At 28.8% G+C, this 26,923-nt stretch overlaps 1 protein-coding gene across 1 annotated transcript in view; it reads left to right on the plus strand.

The window, feature by feature from the left end:
• Positions 1-26,923, plus strand: part of LOC142317914 (fatty acid synthase-like) — a 75,487-nt gene that overhangs the window by 29,464 nt on the left and 19,100 nt on the right. The window contains exons 5-11 of the mRNA XM_075354453.1: positions 147-347; positions 2,911-3,149; positions 6,254-6,472; positions 8,734-8,883; positions 10,105-10,302; positions 12,152-12,286; positions 20,067-20,297. Of these exons, the coding sequence (XP_075210568.1) occupies positions 147-347; positions 2,911-3,149; positions 6,254-6,472; positions 8,734-8,883; positions 10,105-10,302; positions 12,152-12,286; positions 20,067-20,297 (1,373 nt within the window). The remainder of the gene's footprint in view (positions 1-146; positions 348-2,910; positions 3,150-6,253; positions 6,473-8,733; positions 8,884-10,104; positions 10,303-12,151; positions 12,287-20,066; positions 20,298-26,923) is intronic.

Below are 26,923 nucleotides of genomic sequence, written 5' to 3' on the forward strand. Positions count from 1 at the left end.
TGTAGAAGAGAAAATTGAAATCAACTCAGAGTCTGCTAACAAATTAGCAGTTCTAGGATTTCTAAAGAACCCTAAAGATTTTTTTTTTATGAATAAAAGAACAGTATCAGCTTTTTAAAAACTGATTTTTTTTCCCTTTTTTACAGGTCCCAGTCAAACAGTTCATTCAGGATGGGAATGTGGTATTGAAGTTCTTACTCTAGCTGCTAAACAAATCAGAGATGGACAGATTGAAGCTGCATTGATTGGAGTACCAAATTTACATATGTTCTCACAAGTGGCTATGAATTCTGCTACTATGGGATTTCTTACTTTTGAAAAAAATGCTAAACCATTTGATGTTAATGGTAAATTTTATTATTATCTTTAATAATGGTGGGTTTTTCCCCCAATAATTATTAAGATATCATTTAATATTTTATGATTTTTTTAAATATTTTTGTATGTTTGCAGCTCGATCAGTATATTGAGTTACAATTTATTAGTTTAAGAACATAAATAAAATAAGACAAATCAATAATAACAATGAAAATAAGAATAATAAACAGATAATAGCAATCACAACAACAATATTAATAATAATAAACAGTGATTACGTACAAAACAGAATTTAAAGTAATCATCAGGATTTATTTACAGGTAGTTAAATACTGAAAACCAGAATTCAATCCCATTGACAAACGACATTAGCATGACTGCTAATCTTAACACTTTTAAAACTAGTCTTGTATTAACAAAAATAGTACAATAGATAAGACATATATAAAGTTCTTTTATGACAAATACCTTTGCTAATCACAAATTAAACTACCCTAACAATTTATGAATGAGATCTACTATATTATCTTTTTCACTTGCAGTCTAACAGTAGCTCACTGAACCACTTTTTGTTTTCATTAACTGGAATTAACTGTGATGTCACCTTAATCGCCTCAAACTTGTACACACTAGAAATTTGCTCCTTCACTGACCTCCCTGCAGAATACTCTCACTTCAAACTCACATAACAACTCCTCGCTTAGAACTTTCTCACAGAACTGTATCATAGCACTATCTTGCAGGTTCTCCTCACAGACTGATCATCAACTGGTCTTCCCCAGAGTATTTATACTCCTACCTTCTTTTCCTGCAGGACCAGACCCAACTTGAAGCGTGAGAATGATCGTTCACCCTCACATTTTCCCATGAGATTCCTACCCTAGCCTGGTAACTCTTCTCACAAAACTCATTTGTTTAGATGTGCCTGCAGGCAGTATTACAAAGGATAATTGTTTAATGGACCTGTTAGCTTTACTAAAAAGGTTTCTGTTAGCCTCTTTCTGGATTCTCCCATTATTATATTTTCTACTAATTTCTTTAATTCATTCACATACTTTGATGAGTTGGGCTGCTATGAATTTAGGCAAGTCACCACTTCATTGATGAATCTTGAATGTCACCATTATGCAAACATTTACTTTGTTGAATTCAGCTCACACTGCTTTTTAAATGGATTGTTACAATTTAGAATGTTTAAAATATTCCCACTAGATGTCAGATAAATAATTTACTGGACTTCTTTTTTTTAAACATTCTGATATAATGAAGAGTATTTTATTACACTTTCATTTATAAAAGCCAATAAAAAATATTATTTGAGAGTAATATAGTACTTGGGAGAGGCAGTGAGAAAGAAGCAGCTGAAGGTGTGAACCAAAAATTCTTGGGTGCTGTATTTCAATAATACTCTGTATATCAGTTGTCATTTCTTATCAATAAAAACTTGGAAAAACATGGAACAGTTGTTGCTTTCAGCCTGTTGTTTGAAAAGTGTTATGGTGTGAGTTTTGTGAAGATTATGTTTCAATTTTTTTTTAAATTAACACTTTTCCAATTCTTTATGTTTAAGTCCAAAAAATCTACCGATAACTTAACTAATTCTTGAATTGTTGCACATTTTAAAATGTCAGAATTTTAAAGAATGAAGAAAATCTATTTATTTTTTTAAAATTTTAGTACAATTTTAAGAAGTTGGTTTGGTTTTTGTATTAATTATTTAATATTATTTTAGGAAATAAGTTTGTATTTAGAATATGGTTAGGTCTGTAAAAAATTATGTTCATTTGATTTAAGCCATTTGCAACAAAACACTAAAGGTGAGAAATCAATCTGGGGAAATAAAAAAAATTGAAGAAATTACTACCTAGTATGAACTAAGGCTGACTAGAATACAGGAAAATGTATTACTTTATCTTAAGCTTATATACATACAAATAAATTCGCATAAAATATTGTGTAAAGAGAAATTTTTCAAAATATTTTTATTTCTGGTTTTTAAATTAACACCAATTTTTTCCAACCAACTTTAAAAGTTTCAGAAGATAATATTTTGAATATTAGAGAAAAAGTCATGCTATAGATTATTGCATTATAACAATACATTGTCCAGTAATGATGAAGCTAAGCAAATAAAAATATCTTCATATAATTTATTAAAAATATGTTATCTTTTATTTAAAATATATTTATTTTATTGCAGTTATCAGAAATAAATTTATTAGAGATGCATCCACTACCAAATAAAGAAAAATCATAGAAATTGGCGGAAAAAAAAAACATTTTTTGTTTTGTTGAGAATTTTCTCTGTGTAAGTAAAAAATACATTGGTCAAATTGATAACCTTCTCATGTGTTGAAGGTTGGTTAAAAATAAAATAAATAGAATACAGTGTTTCAAACACACCTACAAAATAAGATTGACATAATTAACAAGACTATATTATAAGAGTAAATACATTAGTTAATATCTTCATGTCATGAATAATCGTAATGGAACATGATTATTTAAAATAATTGTTTATGATTTCTATTAAAAAAAGTATATTTTTAAAATTTAATATGGTTTTACTATTATTTTTTTTTTTTTTTTTAGCTAATGGCTACATTCAAAGCGAAGCAGTTGTTATATTATTTTTGCAACGTAAACAAGATGCTAGACGCATATATGCAACAGTAGTTCACAGTAATACTTGTCCTTTTGGTTTAAGAAATGCTCCTTTTACACATTGCCCTGAACAACCAATAGTATCTTTTTTAAAAGAGTTTTACTTAGAATGTCAAGTCGATCCAAAAAGTGTAAATTTTGTTGAAGCAGATGGATGTGCAATTAAAGTAAGCTTTATATTAATTTTGTTTTTTGACCATTGTATGTAGTTCTCACTAGTTCCTAGTCTTATGCAAATTTTTCAAAGTATAATAATGCATAAGTATAATGTTATGTAAATATTCCAAATGTTCATTTATAGATAAACCTTAACAATTTAGACTATTAAGAAAGTATGCCATTAAAAATTATTATAATTCCAAATTAATGAAACTTAGGTGATTGTGAACAGACTTAATCTGAAATATAAGAGCTACTACGTATTATAAATATTCTGTGGTATTGAATGTATTGGATGTGGAGCTATAATATTTTTTGAAGGCCCACTACTGTTGAACTACACTGAAATTACCAAATCTGATATTATTGTTTTGTCAAAATAAGGCTAAAAAATTGTTTAAATCAACGAAAAGACACTTTTGTACCTTTCTGTTTCTTGTTGGTTTTTTAAAATCGTATTAATCAAACAGTTAATATTGTGTTTCTTGTTTAAAAATTTTTCATAAAATAAAGTAAAACAAAATAAATTTTAATTTGGTATATGCTGTTTTTTTTTTTGGTCATAAAAAAACTTTTTTTTATGACTTTAGTCATAAAGTTATAACAGTTCAAATTCAGTTATCTTCTTTTGTTAGTCAGACTACAAGTATTTGAAAGGATAAATAACTCTTAGTAAGTAATTATGATGTACATAGATCCCTATAAACTCATTTATGCCAAATAACAATAAAGATGAAGTCTGGTGCAAAATGTGTTTTAGTCAGGCTCAGAAAGAGAACTAACTGTGAAGATAAGTAAGCCTCAATTACTAAGTGGAGAACATTGGACTACTAGAAAGACTACAGAATATTTATGTTTTTAAACAGATAATAGAAATTTTTAAATATTCTTATACTGATCAAGTTTTTTTATTTACAACCAACTTATACAAGTGCAATAAGTGGTTATTGAGATAAAATTTGTTAACTTTACTGTGTTGCTTATAAAAATGGGTTGCTGACATATTTTAGAGCTAGGCTGTAGTAAATATACAAATTATATATGTAAGTAATGCTTGATATGCATGTTACAAGTCATCGTTATATAATGTGTAAAGGTTAATTTATTTTAAACATTTTTGTATTTTGTTATCAAACACTAAATAATTTTGTATGGCTTTGTTGTACCACAGTATATTGCATTAATAGAATTCATTGTTGCTAATTATAGAATAAATAAGTAAATTATTAAATAATCTCCAGATTTAAAATAAAAATATCTGTATTGAACAACTGCAATTAATTCTGCTCTAAGAATTCACTCAAATGAATACTCTAGATATTATAATGACCATATAATAAAAATATTATATTTTTTGTGTTTTCATTGTTGCATTAACATTATATGTTTAACATTTGGATTACTGCAAACAGTGATTTTATGGTAATGTTTTTAATATATCGCAGAATTTACTGAAGGTTGTGAATCTGGAAAGTAATGTGGGTGTTTACTTATCAAGCATATTTCTCAGACCAGTGCTCTTAGGAATTTGGCCAGTCTGTTAGGACAAGGGGATGATTCCTACAAGTAAAAGCAAGAAATTTTACACAAAAAATTATTGTCATTTGATAAAAGTTAACAGTATTCTTGACGACAGCATTTATGAGTTATAGATGGGCAGATATTTCCATACTTCTTTAAAAGTCTACTCAATCAAATAATTACAACATTAGATTTTTTTTTTTATTGCATAGAATTTAATATATTTGTAATTGTTTAATGCTGTAATTATACCTCTATTTTTCCGAACTGACATGACATTTTCAGTAGTTTCATCATCCAATAATAAAATCTGCTTAATGAGTTTTACTTTATGTTTACGATAAGATATATCAGAATAGTCTCAAAAATTATTACATACTTCAAAATGAAAAGGAGATGAAAATATGAAAAAAGATTGTACTAAATGTAGATCTTAAAAACAGATTATTAGAATTTCAAATCAAAATCAGTTATATTATTTGTATTTCATTATAATTTCCAAAATGGCTTAATAATTTTGGTTTACCAAAAATGAAAATTTTTATATTTTGAGAAGTGTACGTAAATATAAGCAATAGAAATATCTTTTTAAGTAGATATGAAACAAGTACAAGCTATAAGATAAATAAATACAAATGAAACTTCACTCACAGTGTTTTCACAAAGGATACAGTTAGGAGAAAAGCAGATAAAAACTGTTGTATCACTCATATATATACAGATGTACCTAATACTTAAAAAAAAAAAAAAATACTGTTCATAACACAAGTAATACCAAAATCATAATATTTAAACATAATTTAATAAATACAAATTATCAGAGCTGCCAGATGTATAGAGTATATTTGCTGCAAAATTGATGGAAGTTACTGGTTTACCAATAGAAAAAAGATTAACAATAAATTTGCTTTAAAGAAAGTATTAATTTCATTGTAAATTATTCATCTAATTTGTTATTATATGGTTTCAATTCATGTAAGGCACCTGAAGTATAAAATGGCTCTAGCTAGAATTGATTTTTTGAAATTATGATCAACAAATTGAAACTTTTTGTGATCAACAGTATGACTTGTAGGAATAAATGCAACCTAAATTTTGATAGGTTCAGCATGATGTTACAATTTATTCAGCTCAGTAAACATATAGACTGAGATTTTTAAAGAAGACAATGGAAGACCGTTTCAATTTTTGTTTTTGCTAATGTGCTTAATACGTGATGCTTGTTAATCATGAATGTGAATTCACTGTTTTTGTTTGTAACTAGTGCCTAACTGACAATTATCTGTTATATTGAGTATAAATTTTTTTCAGTTATGGAATGGATAATATAGTTGTAAAAAACATTTTCCTGGCAAAATTAATTAATTTGTTATCTATTATTATTTATCTTTAGAGTTTTATTTTTTGACCAATTTTTACCATTATGATATTGTCATAGTACTGCTCAAACTTGTCATTTTTGGTAAACTGAGTAATTTTTCATTTATAACTGTTTAATTAGGTAATAAATGTTTAGAATGTGTATATATAACATTTATGAAATGTTAAGATTTATATAACATCCTTATTCATGTTATAATAAATGTTATAGGAAAATGATTTGACTGAGCTGAAAGCTCTGTCTCAAGTTATTGGAAAAGATGAAACCAGTAGTCTTCTAGTTGGTTCAGTAAAAGGTAATGTTGGTCACACTGAGGCTGCTGCCAGTCTTGTTGGTGTTGTAAAAGCAATCATTGCTCTTGATTCTGGGATAATTCCTTCCACTATTATGTTCAAAGTGCCTCATTTACAAATGCCAGAAAAAATTAAGGTAAGCAAAAGAATGATATTTATAACTGTTTTTTTTAGATTAAATTAAAGACCTGTATTTAAAGTAAAATAAAAATACCTGTCTGTCAGCCACCTTGGCTTCACTATGTATTGTACGAATAAAAAGTGTAACCAAAAATCCAAGAATCTGAACCTTTTAAACTAATTAAGGAGCTTCTGCTTACTTATTTAGTTATATGACTTTACACATGCAGTTAGATATATATATTACAATGAAAAAGATGATGAAAAATTATCTCTTTACGAGGCATAGAGAATAGAAGAATATATGACTACAATAAACTAATATTATTATTAGTCTATGCATTGCAACAGTTGTAATAAATAAACATTTAAAATAGTTTTCATAAGTTAAATTGTAATAGTGGAGATATCAACATCAATGTATGCTAACTGATTCAAAATAAATTGTATGATTAAATTTTCTCTAACCCTAAAAAAAATTCAAAAGAAGTTTGAATTTACAGTATTTAAAATCAGTGTATCCATGTTAGTGCAGCAGATACAAACACCACAAATATAAAATTATCTTATCATAGTAGCATTTAAATTTTATCTACTGATCATAAACTATCGAATATAAAGTAGAAGTATTTAAAATTATGTGATACATCACTGATTAGAATTACAGTTAAAAAATTGCCTTACAATATAAAAACAGTTCAGTAGGAAGCTCTTGATCTAAGTACAACTCTTTTACAATATGTTTCTTCTTTAAGCAAAACTACTAAGTGATTATTTAATTTAACTCCGGCTAAGTACACTTCCCTTTCTAATTAAGAAAGAGTATGTTGAAAATAATGTTTAAAACATGATATAAAACTTATTCAGTTTAATTATAGTTGCCAAATCTATTTAATAAATGTTAATGGAAGGTAACAGCAGCACCCTAAAATCCATAAATAACATTTGACAACTATGTGTAGTCTTTTATCAACTTCTCCCATTACATATATTTTTTTCTTTATGGAATTCCTTCCCCATCACCAATAAGTAATACCAAAAGAAAGTTAGGCAAAATAAAGCTAAATATACTGAGATAAGTGAAGCTCTATCCAGAGTCAACTTCAGCTTTCTTAACAGGTAACGTTCAAAACCTATTTCACAAGAAAATATTTGTGTATGAAGTTCCTAACTCAAGTTTTTATCTATGACACTGGTTTTCAATGAGGTCTGCTGGATACATTTCAGGACTTAATTATAATGCTTAAAAATGTAATCACCAACTCATGCAATGATTAATAAAATTAAAATAAAAACCCGATGGACCCCATAAAACACTTCTGATATGTATAGAGACTACATAACATCAGTCTCAGAAACACTACTAAGTCAATCATGTTGTTACTGGCTTATGTAAGGAACCTAAGTCAGTGAAATGATCCACTCAAAGTAACAAGGATAACAGAATGGGCGAAAAAGCATGTTATGTTTGCAACTATCATTTTTTGAGAATTCTTTTTATATTCAAAGAATGTAAACAGAGAGTTCTGTTGTTTTTTTTAAGCTATTATAAGTTATCAGGAAGCTTTGATATGACATTTTGTGATAGTTAAGGGAAAACGTGAGGAGCAGGCAGCTTGAGTTATTGAAGAATGATCATGACTTTTTACATAAGTTCTTCCTAATAATCACTGATAAACATAATTTTTATTTCCTGACATGTGATGCATGATTTTAATCTGTTTTTTGATGCTGAAAACGAATATGAATGCGGAATCTTTTTATCACCCAAGTTTTTGAATAATTTTTTAATTTTAATTAAAGGATTTTTTTCATTTTTCAACATATAGTTAGCATTTTAAGCTCCTATATTGTATTTTGTTAGTTTTTTTTTTATCGTTTAACTTTGTTAACATAATTTGTAAGCTATAAATAAACAATACTAGACAAAGAATTAAATAATATCATAGTCACATATTATGACTTCATATCTGATAGTGAAGAGTGAGCCTTCATGAACAAGATTAATAATGTCTGTGCAGGTCGAAACACATAGCTGTGTTGTTTGTATTAAGTACTGGATTTAGGAATGAATTAATTTTGTTCAGTCTTATTGCTGTTTCAAGTTTGTTAACAGTGCAGTGTCATAATGCCTCGAAATTGTGTAAATGATGTGGATGCCTTTTTTTATGCATGTGGTGAGTTTACCATAAAATCAAATAGAAAAAAACATTACACCTTTAATTAAATATTAAAGGTGTACATATTATGTAAAGTACATATTATTTGTACTTTCAGTGTAAAATTGGTGATCAGGATAAGATGTGGACTCCTTATATAGTTTGTACTAATTGTTCTGTATATTTAAGAGGTTGGGTGAAAGGTACGCAGAAGAGAAGGCTTTGCCATTTGGTGCACCAATGGTTTTGGCTTGAATCAAAGGATCATGTAACCGATTGTTACTTTTGTTTAACAAGTGTGTCTGGAATTTCTAAAAATCTAAGCATACTGTAAAATATCCTTTATTGCAATCAGGCCTGTACCTCACAGTGAAATTATTCCAGTTCCTGAGCCAACTATGAATGTATGTTTCGAAAGCATTGATGAAGAATCGGGCAGTAATAAAAAAGACAACAATGATTTTGATTGTCTATTGCTGTCTTAATCCCTTTTAATAAAGGGAAATGGAATACTAACATGCTAGCCGATCACTGTTGGACATTAATTCGGGATGTGCCTGAGACTCATCCCGAAAGAAAAGAATCAGCAAAATCATTCTAACACAGGTATGGCCATGCAAAATTATAAATTTTACAGATTTTAACTATATTTTCCCTTAATTTTTTTTGAAGTGTAATTTATTTAAAACTAAGGGTGATAGAAAAGTTGTATTTACAGATCTGTAATGTACGCAAAAAAGCAATTCAAGAAATGGTATTACACTTGGAGAAATATAAAAATATTTTTTTGTCTATCAGTGTAATCAAGAATATGTTTGCTGGTTACTTAATTTCCCTGTCTTTTAGATCTGATTCTCTGTGACTTATACTCCCTCACTAAAATGATACTGTTCTAAGGGTAGAATTTTGAGTTAATAGAACAAATCGTGACCACAAATCATTTGGAATAAAATTGTGACCATTAGCCCAATAAATCAGATTGGTCAACGTACTTCAACTTTTTTTCACTAATACTTGTTGCCACTAGATAAAGAAATTCTGTTACTGTTTTTTTATCTATCACTTTTTTATGCCACATTATTGCAGGATTGTGTATCTTTTATTGGCAAGATTATTGTAGTCTAAACCTGTCATCCATTTAATTGATCTGCTTCATCTATATTCCAGGTAATCTTTCAGTTGTTCTATCTTTAATAACAACTATTACTATTGTCATTAGCCACTAAATTGCTAATTGAATTCTCAGAATAAATAGCATTTTACAGGGTTTATATTGAGGAATCTTAATACCTCAATTTTTTAATACTTTTTATTAGTTATATTGTTCAATACCAACTGTTCCAGACATTAGACATTGATCCAGACAACAGTTACCGTGAACATTGTGTTTTTCATACTTAGACGTGATAATTTTTTTTAATGCTATGTAAAGATTCTACTGTTTTCATCACTTTAAAAATTGTAATTGTTTTGATTGTTTTTTTTCTAGATTGTTTCAGAGAATGTACCATTGGTTGGTGATCTTGTTGCCGTAAATTCATTGTCATTTACGGGTGGATTGGGTCATGCACTTTTGAAACAAAATCCTAAAGAAAAGTTTACATCATCAAATAGCAATAATATTATTCCTCGTCTTTTATTAGTATCTGCTAGAAATGCTGCTGGAGCAGAAAAAATCATACAAAAAGTAATTGACATGCTATAGTCATTATGAAATAATTATTCAATGATTCTTTATTTGAGTTGAAACGGTAGCATATCCACAAACCCTAACAATAATGATAATTATGTATTTTGTACATATTTTTATTATTAACTAACTAACCCGGCAATGCTTTGCTACTGTTACATTTGAGTATATACTATATTGTATCTAGTGTACATCTAGATTAAACGAACACAAATGAAACATTGTTAAAAAACATTAAAAACTGAACATTACAGAACATCAGAAAATTCAACCTTTCCTTTTTCCCCTCTTTCCCTCTCCCAATCTTCACCCCTTCCCCTTTTACCCTTCTTCTCTTTTTTTCAAAAATATTTCTTTTCATGTAACTAATACATATTCTGAATATGAGCCAAATCGAACTATAAATACAATTTTCAAAAATATCTCAGAAACCTTCACGAGCGTGCGCCCAACAACTCACGAAAATTTCATCACAATCCGATTAATGGCATAGGAACGCATAGGGAACAAACATTCATTTATATATATTATATATATATATATATATATATATATATATATATAAGATAAATTAGCAGTGAGATGGTGTTGTTACTCTTTATAGTTACATACTGATCTACCCATCGGCTTGGTCTAGTAGTGAACTCATCATTGCAAATCAGCTGATTTCGAAGTTGACAGTTCTAAATCCAAATCCAGTTGGCAGTCCAAATCCTAGTAAAGGCAGTTACTTTTATACGGATTCGAATACTAGATGTGTATACCAGTGTTCTTTAGTTGGGTTTCACTTAACTACACATCTCAGGAATGGTCGACCTGAGGCTGTACAAGACTACACTTCTTTTACATTCTCATACATATCCTCATTCATGCTCTGAAGTAGTACCTTACAGTGGTTCTGGAAGTTAAACAGAAAAAAAGTTACATGCTTATTTACTTAGTATTCCTGTGACTGCAATTTTTTATGCATCCCTGAAAGAAACACTCAGTGAGAATTAGAAAAATGTTTGTGTGCTATTTGTATAAAATTTTATTTACTTTATCAGTGCTGTATAGCTAAAGGTTTAATACCCCCTACTGAAATGTTAGTTTGTGGTTTTTAATTCAAATTACTGTATGATTTTTTATATGCATTAATTTTTTGTGAAAAAAATCTATTGTGATGAAGAAAATACACGCCCAGTGCTGAGTTCAATTAACCCCTATGTTAATTTATATATTTAAATCTATTATAGAGTAATTGTGCTTTCCATCTCTGTATTCTCCTGCTGCAGAGGTTATTATTTTTTTTATAAATATAAGAAGTAAATAACATTTACTGCAAATTTTTATTTTAATTGTGCAATGGCTGACATGATAACTTTCTAAAGATACATAATTTTTAAAACTGAAGATTTCAACTTAACTTCTTAACTTTGAAATAAATATTTTAAAAATAACAACTACCACCTCACAGACATCTGTGGTGGAGTGGTAGCATATCAGCCTTTCATCTGGGGGTCCCAGATTCAAATCATGGTCAGGCATTGTATTTTTCTTACTTTAAAATATTCCATTTTCGTATCTCATAGAAAAAGCTTCAAGCTTTCATGGCAAAATCATCAAGTGCAAAGATAAAATTAATATTTTATCAAATTCTTATACATTGCTATTATGAATGACAAAATATTCTCTTAGCAGATAATCCTATCAATGATGTTTAGTTCATTGTATTATAAATATTGTACTTGATGTATTACATTTAAAAAAAAAATTTAATATTATAAAAAACAGTCTTTGAAACTTTTCATGTCAAAGTTTAATCATTATTCCAATGTATACTATTTTTAACTTTGTTTTATTTTAGGTATCAAATATGCCTTTAGATTATGAGTTTGTATCACTTGTAAATGATGTACATCTTTCAGAGATACCTGGTCATTTGTATCGTACCTATGTTGTTCATTCAGGAAATGTTGGTAAAACGATTTCTGAATTTGCTGTAAGTATAAATATTGGTGTTCTTTTACTGACTCATTTAAATTTATCAGTTCCTATTTCTGCAATTTAAACTTTACTATAATTCATTATTATTTTCAAGCATTATCATTACTAATTCAAGCATTATTAAAATGCTAATTACTGACAGGATTTGTGAATTCCATTACCTTTCAGTTTATAAAGTGACTATCGTATCATTGACCGACTAATATGTTTAATTTATCATTGCTGTTTCTTAAAACAATCACAAATTTTCATAATAAAGAGGTTGCTGTGTTTTATTTTTTTTATTATGAAGAGGCTTGAGTGATTTTGCTGAGCAGTTTCGTAGAGCCTCTGACAAAGCTGCGAGAGCCGTAACTGCTCTCAACCGGCTTATGGCGAATGTCGGCGGACCAAAGGCCAGCAGACGGCGATTGCTGATGTCCACGGTGCATTCTATCCTGTTATACGGGCCGGAAGTGTGGGCCCATACATTAAGAGTTGTAAGAAACCGGAAGCGGCTCGCGCAGGTGCAATGCACCGCAGCCTTGCGAATCGTTTCCGCGTATCGGACGGACAGACCGAACCTGCAGTACTTGTGGTCGCCGGCGTCATACCCATTGCTACTTTAGCAAGGGAGCGCCAGGTGATCTACAGGAGGTGACGGGCAGGCGAAGACCGGGTGACCATTGCCAACGAGGAACGCACTCGCACTTTCCTCGCATGGCAAGAGACCTGGGACCTCGAGACCAGAGGACGATGGACCGCAAGGCTTATCCCTCTGGTCAGAGCGTGGACGGAGCGACGGCTTGGAGAGGTGGAGTACTACATGACCCAATTTTTAACGGGTCACGGGTAGTTCCGCGCTTATCTCCATGTCATAGGGAAAGCGCCGTCTCCCGACTGAGTGTATTGCCCCGGTGTACGGGACTGCGCCTAAGCACATCCTTTTCAAATGAGCTCGGTGGACGGCAGATCGAGGAACACTAGAGTCGGATCTCAGAGCAGTGAGTCCCCACTACATGGTTACGATGATGCTCTGTGACCTGAGCAGCTGGGAAAGTGTAGCCCGATTCATCGGCAATATTTTCAGGGCCAAAAAGGTTGACCTGGATAGTCCTGAAAATTAGCTAGCACCTAATCAGGCTAGTATAGGAGGACTCGACCGGAAGTAATGTGTTAAACCGCTCCGGGTGTCGAGTCCTGGTAGAAAAGGGGGTGGTTTTAGTCGGTAGTCTGCTGATAGTGATTGGATAATACCATCAGCGAGAGCCCGACACTCCGTGCGTAAATGCATTTCTACCTCCCACCGCAAAAAAAAAAATATATATATTATTGATAACTATTATTCTTTCTATTATTCCATTTTTATTTCATTAGGATAAATGTAATAAATATATCATAGTTATCTTTGTTCTTACAGTGTATGTAATATCTAAAAGACTGTAATATACTATGGCACCCTCTCTACTGCTCTTAACAATACTCAGTGACTTCTCACACCAGCAGCCATAGTAGTGTTTTCAAAAATCACATCAATTAATTTGCAATCACTTGCAACTTATCTAATTATTTATGATGTCACTATTTTAGTAATAAAATATGTTCTGCTTATTTGTTATTACAAATAAAATTATTATTTTGTTTAAGATGTAAGTAATTTATTTATATATTTCTTGAAAATATATGTTTTTTCAAGTTTGTTAAACTAAGGTTTTGCTGTAAATAAAGAGTAACAATGATGTAATACAAAATTATATAAAATGAGTTGTTTATTTACTATAGGCTATAATGTTATGATTTTCTTTGATGTGGTGTAGTTATTTACAAAAATTATTTCTGTTATTGGTGCATGTATGCACCAATAACTCATATTCTTTTGAGCTTTGTAGGCTTACAAAATTATAAAATAAATATATTAAATTGTACAAAAAAATACATAAATAAATAAAGATGAAATTAAATAACGAATATTGAAGATGAAGACCGCAGTGGACGACCATCAACCTCACGGACAGATGTCAACTTGACCACGGTGAAATCGTACGATCTGATCGAAGATTATCCGTGAAAATGATTGCAGAAGAACTCAACATCAATCGAGAAACTGTTCGTCTAATATTAACTGAAGATCTTGGTATGAGAGAGATTTGTGCAAAAATGGTTTCCAAAAATCTCACACAACAACAGCGAGAAACACGGAAAAATGTGGCAGCCGATCTGTTAGAGCAAACGGAAATCAATCCAGATTTGTTGAGCCGTGTTATCAATGGTGATGAAGGTTGGTTTTTTCAATACGATCCAGAGACAAAACGCCAAAGTTCGTAATGGTGTTCAAAGGGATCACCCAGACCAAAAAAGCTCGCATGTCAAAGTCAAAAGTGAAATGCATGCTTGTGTGCTTCTTCGATTCCAAGGGAATTGTTCATAAAGAGTGGGTGCCTCCAGGACAAACAGTTAACCAATATTTCTACAAAGAAATTTTAGAAAGACTTCGTAAACGAGTTCTTCGTGTCCGTGCCAACATTGCTGATAATTGGATTCTGCATCACGATAATGCGCCATCCCATACTGCTCTGTTAGTACAGCAATTTTTAACCTCAAAACAAATTTCAGTACTACCACAGCCACCTTATTCACCAGATATCGCTCCGTGCGACTTTTTTATATTTCCAAGAGTCAAAATGGCGGTCAAGGGACACCATTTTCAAACAACACAAGATGTCCAAAAAGCTGTGACGAGGAACACAAACACGTGTTCACTTATTACAGCACAATTCACGACTGAGCAGTTGCATCAATGTGCCGCTTGGACTAGAAGTAGCTTATAGACCAAGGTCAAAGATGGTGTGCCTACGCAAGCTGCAGGGTTGCCACATCTTGCAAAGAAAAATCAGTCTCATTACTTTATTGTCGCACCTCGTATAGTAGCTCAAATAAACACAGTAGAATAAATAAATAACAGATGAAATAAATTATTAATAATTAAGTGAAAATTTTAAATAAATAAATAGTAGCAGAAATAAATGAATGTGGTAGGGTAAACAATTATAAAAAAATAAAAATAATAACAACTACAGGTCTGTATCATTTTTAAGTAATCTTGTCACAAACAGTAGCAAGTGTTCTGCATACTGGGTTATAGGAGTGAGGTAGAGAAGGCAAGTAGAGGCAACTTGTGGGGGGACCCGCCTTTAGATTTTACATATACTATAGTTTATTTCAGTATTCAATAAATTATTTGCGTTTGATAATTGATTGTTGCTTTCAAGTATGTCAGTGATTGTAATCTATTCATCTCAAATTAAAGCAATTAATGTATTTTCTAGACCTTTAGAGGACAGGTGAGAGAAGCAAAGCACAGTGTTGAGCAGTAACCCATCGGGTTGTTCTAGTGGTGAACATGTCTTCCCAAATCAGCTGATTTGGAAGTCGAGAGTTTCAGCATTCAAGTCCTTTTTTTCTTTTTCCTGTTTTAGCCTCTGGTAACTACCGTTCAGATAATACTTCAGAGGATGATATGTATGAGTGTAAATGAAGTGTAGTCTTGTACAGTCTCAGTTCGACCATTCCTGAGAAGTGTGGTTAATTGAAACCCAACCACCATAGAGCACCGGTATCCACGATCTAGTATTCAAATCCGTGTAAAAATAAGTAACTTTACTAAGACTTGAACGCTGGAATTCTTGATTTCCCAATCAGCTGATTTGGGAAGACACGTTCACTACTAGACCAACCCGGTGGGTAGCATTCAACTCCTAGTAAAGTCAGTTATTTACACAGATTTGAATACTAGATCATGGATACCAGTCTTCTTTGGTGGTTGGATTTCAATTAACCACACATCTCAGGAATGGTCGAACTGGGACTGTACAAGACTTCACTTCATTTACACTCATACATATCATCGTCATTCATCCTCTGAAGTATTAGCTGAACGGTAATTACCGGAGGCTAAACAGGAAAAAGAAAAAGAAATGAAAGTGTTGAGCAGTACAATAATAATTTTAAAAAAAAGAAACAATTTCACTTTACCTGAACAAATAATTAAAACACTCTAAAAATTATTATGTCACTAAAGTAGAAAACATAATTGTCACAACACAGTTCTGCAAGATACAGTTTAAAAAAATAATAGTAACTAACAGCATTTTTAATTATAGTGTTACGTGGTTTTAATTAAACTACAACATGTACATTTGATCTTAATTAATCTATTAATTGGTTCAGCAAAGTGTACTGCTTTGTTGAGCTGTGGAGGACTGAATTTTATAATACATTTTTCATGTATTTCACTATTTTCAAGTGCAGCAATTTGTTATAAATCAGTCACAGCCAGTGAAACTTTTGTGAATGTTCTTTTCATTTTTCTCATTTCGTATTTCATTTTTGTTGCTTTCAGCCACCATTATTTAATTTTTATTCACAAAATGTATTACTTTGTTGATTTTTTTGTCGTAATGTCATTGTCAAATGAAACAACTGATTCTCATTATCATCAAATTGATCTCTTAAACACAAATCATTCATATCATTAGTAGTTTAGTAATTGTTCTAGTTCTAAATACTTTTTTGAAAACCAATTTTAATTAATCATTTATGACGTTCAATGAAAGAATAAGTTCATCGGCTCTTGTTATCCAAGAAATAAGAAGGTTTAATTTTTTGTAAATTCTATTAACCTTTCTACAGTGATAATTTTATGGTAAAACAATCACTTGTAGGTAGATTTGTAGGTTTAAATAACATATTGTTCTATGGGTTGTTTTATTGCTACCATATTGACTAGAAACCAAATGTGTGTAGTGTTTGATAAAGATATTTGCAAAAAAACTGGCTATCCATTTGGAAGAAAAAATTTTGGTTTACACTTTTCATTTTAAAATTAAATTTATATTATCACTCTTTTATGATTGAGGTTATTATCTATCTTATTTTATTCAATTTTGACAAGTAGATTATGGTTTCTACTTTTAAAACTTCTTGCCTCACTGCTTTACTGTGGTTTCTATTACCACATGTCATGGTAGATATATAAAAAACTGAATTGTTTTGTTTTGAAATTTTCTAAAGCCTTTTTTAGGTAATAGTCTATTAAACAAACTGGTTCATCTACATGAAAGGGCTATTGAAACTGTATACTCCAGTTTATTTGCTTTCATTTATGGACTGTTTTTAAATTCTTATTGGGAATCTTACCATTAGTGTCATTCAATACAACATTGTTTATAACTTTAAAGCTATCCAATCACTCTGCGAAGCTTTAAAATTGAATTTTCATAATTACATTTTTTGAGACTTGTGCGTAATTAATTCAGAGATTGGCATTCCTTCTGGAGTTGTTCTTAGAAATCATTCTCAGAAAATAATTATTTCATTTCCATGAGTTTAATTTTCTTAGTTTGATCTGAGCTTCCTTTTATCCATTTTCTTATAATTTTCTTATTTAGTCTTAAAGGTAAACTTTTTTCTTAAAACTTTAAACTTTTTTAGACTTTGAAGTCTGTATCAAAGTAAAATTAAGTAAGGTGTGGGTTATTATTTGTCTTTAATCTGGTGCTGTCTTCTCCAAGACAAAATTTAAAGAACAGGAAATATAATGGTGAATTAAAAATATATTTATTGAAACATTTTAGTTTTCAAAGCTATTTAATATTTTTTAAAGTGTTTTATTCCTAAAATCATGCATTTTTTATGATGATTTACTTACTTTTTAAACTTGAAGCTTGCAGATGGGATATGTATGATGTGGATGGAAATTTTGTACAAATCATTTTCAGAAAATAATTATTTCATTTCCATGAGTTTAATTCTCTTAGTTTGATCTGAGCTTCCTTCTATCCATTTTCTTATTTGGTTTTACAGAATTTATAACTCTCAAGTAAAAGTTGAATATGTTTATTTTTTGTGTTCTTCTATTGTTGGACAGTTGGTGGAGTTATTAGTGTTTGGCTTCTAGATCAGTTGCTCTTAAATTCATTCCCTAAATAAGGTCTGGTATTTATTTAACCTATCATCTTATCTTTCTTGGTAAAAGAGATGTAGATACATGTACGGATTTTATAACAAATAAAATAAACTGAAATACTTTTACTTTTTCAGAAAGAGATAAAGCAGCTGTTTATTTTAGCCCATTTTTAAGAAGATAAGCGTTTGAAAAAAATAAGAAACGATAAAGTAATAAACCAATATGCAAGTGATGCTGTAATTATTGAACATATTTACTACTACATGTTGTTAAAAATACAAAGTTACACAGAATTGTGTTTATACTTACAAATCCAGAATACTGTGTGTAGATTTCTATACATACAGATTGTATCAACTAATCGACTTTAGTAAGAGGTTAAAGGTTTTAGGAAACAAATTTGAAACATAAAATTATAACTTCCTAACCATGATAATATAGTTGTTATTGGCAACAGAATCGGGTAATTGGGAGTAAGCACTGAATACAAATTGCTCAGTTGTAAATAATGCATTTTTTAGTAAACACACTACTTTCACATATTTATTCTATATCAGCTACCATATCAAATAGTTGACATTTTTTCAATGTTTATTAGGTTATCAGTTTATACATCCTATACCATTCTTATATTGAGTACCAATATTTAAAAATACAGAACTCTACTGAACCTAAATTTATCTATCATTCAGCAGTTGATTTTTATAGAAAATGAAAAATTTCAAATTGAAAAAAAAATCATGTTCTGTTTTTGTGTTCCTGTTTTTACAAATTATATTTTCTAGTTAAAAACTAATAAACTTATTTTTTAAATTATGTTTCTCTCTACTTTATCCAGGTTTACAGCAAAAAAGTCATCAATAAATTACAGACAGAGTTTAAAATTCTATGCTGGTAGATTTATAATTGGTTCAGAATTGTTTTTGTTTTTTATTTTCATGTACAAATTTTTATTCTTATCGAATGATTTATAAATCTGCTATCTACTGTTCAGTGTTAATGATTTGATTTATAATAAGTATTTAGGATTCATCATATGAAGGGATGCATTTTTTTATTATTACTGAGCTGAATAATTATTTTTACCAGTCTAATGTGATTAAGTATTGCTGTGTATTGTGTAAAGATAAACTGTGTTTACTGCATACAGTGTAAAAATACAGAATTTTCTTTAAGACTTGCTAAACTAATTTTTACTCAAAAACATCCCATCTATTTTTTGTTTGTTTTACTGCTGAAAAAATTTCATTTAGGACATCAAAAGTCTCAAAATCTGCTTTATATAAAATACCTTTGTGCTTACATGATATATAAATAAATAATGTAAGATTACACAACATATTACAAATGAAAAAAAAATCTTAGAAAAAACATAATTTTAGTACTGTTTTTTCAAAATGTTTACTTGTCTCAAAAGTTATAATGTTGCTTTGAACTTTTGTAAATATTACTTTTTATATTTGGAAATACAATGCAATCTTTTAATGAACAACAGTTGTAATGTGGAAACAATGTCTGTTAAATATGCTAATTTGTTAACATGATATTAACACAGTTGCGTACTTGGGGACACTTATTACCTGAGCTGCTGCATGTGAAGAATTTAATTAAAATTACATGTCAGTTTAATTTAAAAATATTTTCAATTTGGAAAAATTGTACTTTTTTGTTCTTACCTTATATCTTGAAATTTCTACTACTCTTAAATATGAGTATGTGAGGAAGTACTGCATAATAATTCCTTGATGAAGATTTTTATCTCGTTTTAATTCACTGGTAATTCACTTCTAAGAGAAAATGAAAAGATTTCACTTTTAATTTTTTTTTGCAGGAAACTAAAAGTAAAAAATCACAAGTATGGTTTGTATTCTCTGGAATGGGTTCACAATGGCCAGGAATGGGACGTGGCTTACTCAACTTAAAAGTATTTGCAGATTCAATTGCAAAGTGTGACAAGGTTCTTGCCCCTCGAGGGATTGATATTTATAAGATTTTAACAGATGATAATCCTAATGCATTTGATAACATTCTGAACTGCTTTGTGGGCATTGCTTGTATGCAGGTAAGTTTATAATCTTTTTCTAGATAGATTTTTTTTTTAAACTATAGTTTCAGATGATGGAGTATATGTGTGTCCTTCTTTTCCTAAGAAATGTATACTATACTTAAATGTACAGTTGAGATTGTTTGCACAGAAAGTTACTGTAAATTAAATTATTCAGTTGCTAATATTAACTAAAAGTGAATAAAGAGAATTCAAAAAATGAATTAAGACATAATGAATGTTTGTCTTACCCTCCTTTTATTTATTTTATTTATTCTGTATCTTGAGTGGACACATTTTTGAATGCATTTTATGGTTTATAAGGAAATAAAATTCTGTTCTTTTAAATTTTAGTTTTCTGCATGAAACTGGTAAAATATTATGCTGTAGATAGGTTAATAGCAACATAAGATTTTATTTGCACAAAGTTTGAAATAAAAAAAAAAAATGTTATTCATAAGAGTAGTAGAAAATAAAAATACAACTAAAACATGTACACTGTCCTAATTTTAATCATCGTTATAATCTATCAATCTGTCATCTGGAGACTGGAATTGTCTATGTTATCTTGCATAGTGTTACCTTCAGTTCTGGGAACTGAAGGTAAGAGTTGGGAATACAAATTTTTTGAAAGCTTTCATCACCAATTAATTTGGAATGAGTAGCCAGAATCCATTCATACAGTAAGATTAAACTAGGCTTCTTCAGTCTACAGATCCTATCCATAGCATTTAAAAACAATTTAGATGAACTATGAAAGGTTTTACAAATATCAATTGGCTATAGAGTAAAGAAGTCATTATACCAAGAATACAAACTTTATCTATTTTATTCCCTAAAGCATGTTCTTTACATCATTAATCATATATCAATTTCATATAGAGTAAAGAAGTCATTATACCAAGAATACAAACTTTATCTATTTTATTCCCTAAAGCATGTTCTTTACATCATTAATCATATATCAATTTCATATAATCATTATCATATTGTCTAACACTTACATCTTTTTAATTTTAAAAGAGCTTCAGGATATTGTTGTGGATATTTGATCCACTTTAATGCAACTGTATCATCCATTTATTCTTTTTCATTGAATCTTATTCTATCATTCAATTATTTCTCACCAATGAAGTGCCAATAAAATATGACTAATCTCTTGTCATAAGCATCCAGCATCCACTTGCTTCCATAATAGACATGTGCTATTATGTCATCCCTAATCTGTTAATAAGAAGATAACCATTTTCACCTTGCTATAAAGTTTGCATCTGATATTTAGATCTTTCACAATTTGTGTGGTCTTTAATTCAATCAAGTCCATAGATACAACAAATCCTTGTTCTACTACCTGTCTTGAGTGCAAGGTAACATCAGATCTGTGGAAATGTCCATATTTCATTATGAAACAACACATTTTTGTTTTTATTACTTGTAAAAAGTTTTTCTTTTTCCTTACTTCAATCTCTATTACACAAATTTAATATGTCACATTTATAACCTGTGACATGGTTACCAATGTTTTCAACTTTGTGAATAACTTTTAGTTTTTATCCCACAATAATTGAACATTAGGGCTTTATTGTGTAATGATAAAACATGCTTCTTGAATAAGGCTTTAATTATGAACTTTCTGACTTCCAGTCTTATTCATACCTACCAAATGTCTGTAATACATTTAAGCATTTCACACATTGCCATATTTATGCCAGTTCATATAACCTTATATACTCGTATTCTTAATTATACACATTGGTATTAATGTTTGCTAGCACAATAGGAAACTTCTGCATAAGACATGCACCCTGATTTTTGTTTCTGTATATTGGGAAAAATAGCATAAGTATGTGAGCAAATATAATATTATCAAGTTATCTATACAGATGATATTTCATTTTATTAAAAAAATCTATGACAAAGATTATCTGGAAAAACAAGAAATTCTTCCAAAAAATAAAATGAACTTCACTGAAATTGACATAATTGGTTTTGAATAAGAGTTAAATGTATGTTAATTTCTTTAAAAATTCATCAGTCAGCTGACTAGTGATTGTCTTTTTAGTTCATTTCTCTTCTCTGCTAATTTTTCAACATTTTCGTATCCCTACATTTTACATCCTCAATTATCTATCTACTTTATGTATTCCAATATTGATTTTACTCTGTAGATTTTACTCTTATTTAGATTTAATTTACTAATAAAACCATAAATATAATTAATAACACTCTAAATGAATAAAAAATAGATAAAAATATAATTTATGAAATAATAAATCTATTAGATATGTATTAATCACAACTATTTTAAATTTAATAATAAATATTATAATCAAGAAAACGGTGTAAGTATGGGATCTTCACTTTCCACTATTTTAGCAGATATCTTTATGAATGAACTAGAAGACACCCTGATATCCAATACAATTAATAAGCATCAAATTATTTTACATAAAAAATATGTGGATAACATCTTGATAGTATATAACCAACAATTAACAACAAAGAAAATACAGTAATTAAAGAAATGAGTTCTTTAAATAATAATATTAAATTCACTTTAAACAGAGAAATTAATAACAGTATTGATTACCTGGACATAAAATTTAACAAAAATTTTATTACTAATAAAATTGATATAGCCATTTATAGAAAGCCAACAAAACAGAATACTATAATATATTTTAAATCTTTCCATCCATGGAGTCAAAATGGCAACTTTTAATTCATTAATTTATAGCGTTTTAAAATATGATAATATAAAATTGCATAATGAAATGAATAATATTAAATATAACACTTTAAATAATGTATATGATACTTAATTAATAAATAAATTATACACCAGAATAAAAGATAAAATACTCATAAAGCACAAAATAAAGCTAATGAACAATAATATAATAAATGAATATGCTAAAATTGAATACAATATAAATTATAATAAATTTAATAAAATATTTAAATTAAAAACAGTGTATAAAACAAATAATAAAATAATAAAGACCCATACATAAATAATGAAGACCCTTCTATTACAATTAATCAAGATAATAATTATAATTTAGAAAAACAAGGAGTGTGTAGTCTCAATTGTAAAAATTGTGACTTAAAATATATAGGAATGACAAATTGTTCATTGGCATTAGAATTAAACAACATATTAATTGTATTATTAAAAATAATAAAGAAAAATCTAACTTCACTAAACACATTTTAGAAACTGGACTAATTATAACCCTAACGAATATATTAAAATATTAGAATACAATAATAATTATTATAAAACCAGTATTTTAGAAAAATTTCATAAATATATTTCAATAACAATAAATTGATGAATGAACAGGTTAGATTCGATAATGATATCCTTCATAAATAAATTATATAATAATTAATTATTAATAGGTTGGTAACATTTCATTTAATATTAACTCTATTTTATAATAGCCGCAAACATCTTATGAACTTGATGTTAAGTTCTTATTGACATACAATTTAATTTTATTTCTTGACGACTGACTATTATGAACGTAACAATTTTAATTTAAATACAATTATATGTTTGAATTTGAATTAACATATTTTGGGAAATCCCTGATGATGGAGTAATGGCTCTGAAAGTACTTGGATATACTTTTAAAATTGTTGATAAGTGGAACTTTATTTTATACAACTTTACTCTTATTTCTTGTATGTCTCTCTCTTACGAAATAACTAAATTTGGATGTCTTAATGCATAACAAACCAACCTAAGTAGCTGATCTCTTTACAAGAATCAATCACAAACTTTTCAGCCTATTTGTCTTAAGATTCAAATCATTTCAAATTTCACCAACTCATCTAATTTTCATCGTTCTTCTTCTAACAGCACTTAAAGATTTCTATTCTTTTCTCTTTTATTTTTCTTCCTGTCTGTGTTTCACTATTATAAAACACTACACTCAACAAAACTATCTTTCTTTCTAATTTTTAAACTATATTTTATATTAGCAGATCTTTTGCATGAAATTTTTCTTTTGCATGACTACTTTTTTTTGTTGGTCTTACTTTATAAATCTTTTCTAATTTTACTACTTAAATAACAAAATTCTGTAACATCTGTATTATTTATTATTTCTTTTATCTACTAACTTATGTTATTTATTCCCTATTCTTTGTATTTAATTCTTCATTATTCTCATTTCTTTATGTTGGTTTAATATTATTTATTTTCTAATAAATTTCTTTCCCAGATAATACATCCATGTGATTCAGTAGTTCTAACTCATTTTTAGTTTTGACCCAGAAGAACAATGAAATCAGAGAATCCTAACATCATATTTGTTTTCTTTGTTCAGGTAGTCCACTCTCAAAAATGTTCTTTAATTTCTACATTGTTTATTTTAAGTAAAAGTTGAAAATAAATGTTACAGACTACATCATTGCCTCACTCACATTTCTGAACCAGAGTGAGCATTTTTTAAATTCCATTGCTATACATGATTCTTATACATATTGTAAATAATAACTCTTTTTACCTAAGTCTGATTTTTCCTAAAATTTCAAATGTTTTATTTTATTCTACCTAATAAAATTCTTTTTCCAGATCTACAAATCCACTGTAAGGTTTTTTTATTTTATTCTGACCTGGTATTACAAAAAACTTAAGCTGATGTTTTCATTAAGGAAGTAATAGAATTAAATAATAATATATTAAAATGATTTGAGTGTCTACAAAAGTATTATTCGATAGTATCAAACATGTTAAAAGTTTGAACCTGATAGTTCGATTATAAGTTTTTGCCGCATAACAGATTTTTTTTAACAAAGATTTTTTTTTAGCAATCCATTGATGATATATTTCTACATATGTTTTGGTCATTTTTGTCTAATATTGGATTATTATTATTTAATTATATATATCTTGGAGATATTTAAAGTATTTTCAAGTTAAAATTTAAAAAATTTGTTTGTAAATGAGGGACAAAAATTGTTCAAAACATCACATTTGATATATGAATAAATATCACGATGAATATCAAAAGGTATTCTTATACAATATAAAATAAAACACATTGTTCCCACATTTCATACTCTACAATGCCTTAACTGACACTTGGTAGTAGTCTCGTTGCATTATTTCTTATAACTCCTTTTCTTTTTTTTATCAGGGTGGTTTTTCATTTGAGTGTTTCTTGCAAATGGTTTCTTTTTTATATTGGCATTGTTTTTTAAGTAAATTAACATTTTAAATAAGAAACAAAAAAAATTAAAACAAAATCAGCCATTAAAAAATTTCAAAACTCATTTCAGAAAATTGTGAAAAGTAAAAAAATATTCTTTTCAAATTTATAAATTTTGAAGTCTTTGCTAAATTAAATATTAATAAGTAGGTTATTGGTTTTAATTTAATGGTAACTTCTGAAATCAAAATTTAAAGAATAACTGAAAAGTAATAACTATTTCCTTACAAAATAACTTACTAAAGTTTTCTGAAGTTGGTTTTGTTTTTTTGAGTTTTTTATTTATTAAATTGTTTAGCTTTGTTATTCATTTTTAATTTCATTTTTTTATTGCAGCTTATTGATTTTAAATGGAGATTATATTGGGCTTTAGGATTATTATTTTGTATCTAGTTGTTTTACACTTAGTATTATAAATCGATTGTGCTAGAGAAGGGCTTACTGCAGTAACTTTAATTTTGTATAAGTAATTTTTTGGGGGTTATGAAGATACTTATGTAGTTCATTTCAATTTTCTGTTTATTATAACATTTTATTGTAACACTTCAGTTTACTGTTTATTGAGATCTATTTATTGTATTTATACATTTGATGGTATCACATACTCATTTTCTGTTTACTGTAAAAAATTTGAAGAACTTTTATGATGATAATAATGACAAACCCCATATTTTGCTATAAGTATAAATAAATGAATAAAGTCTACTATCAAAGATATCCATAATTTTTTTATTCACACATTCTTGTATTCTAGAGACTTTGATGTTTGTAGTCCAATATTATATGGGTTATATTGTCCTATTCAGTAGGATATCTTACTTATTCATAACTTACTGATCAGTAAGTTATCCTCTTAATAAGGGGGAATAGAATTTTGAATTGCTCATTGTATAGACATATTTTGAAGAGGCAGAACTATTACAAGCAGTTTTTTCTTCAGCCAATCTCATCTAGTTACAACAGTGTAGTCAGGAGCGCACTTACATACAAGCGCATGTACTTACAATAAAGAAAGCAATTTTATAAAAATTTAACTTGTTATAAAGTTGCATAACAAGAATTTTAATGTCACTTTAAGCTTTGGCATCAAGTCATGGTTCTACCACCTCACATTGTAAAGATATGATTGAGAATTTTGAAGCTATTCAGTATTGAGGTAAACTCAAAAAAAATAACCAAATACCAAAAAGTGTTAAGCTGTCAGTCTTGTTCCTGCAGATTCCAGACTGCTTTGCACAGTGATATGCTGTATCATTAGACTTGGGTCAGGGTAGAGCTTTAAAATTAGACTTCCATATATACAAGATTCAGGTGACTCAGGAATTGAAGTAATGAGAGATATTTTTGCTGAACTGCTTATAGCAAAATCTGATGAAACAAATTTTACTGAAAAAAGTTTGAATGTCTAATGAATATAATATA

Source organism: Lycorma delicatula, chromosome 1 (genome assembly GCF_047948215.1).
Source record: "Lycorma delicatula isolate Av1 chromosome 1, ASM4794821v1, whole genome shotgun sequence".
Classification (NCBI taxonomy): Eukaryota; Metazoa; Arthropoda; class Insecta; order Hemiptera; family Fulgoridae; genus Lycorma; species Lycorma delicatula.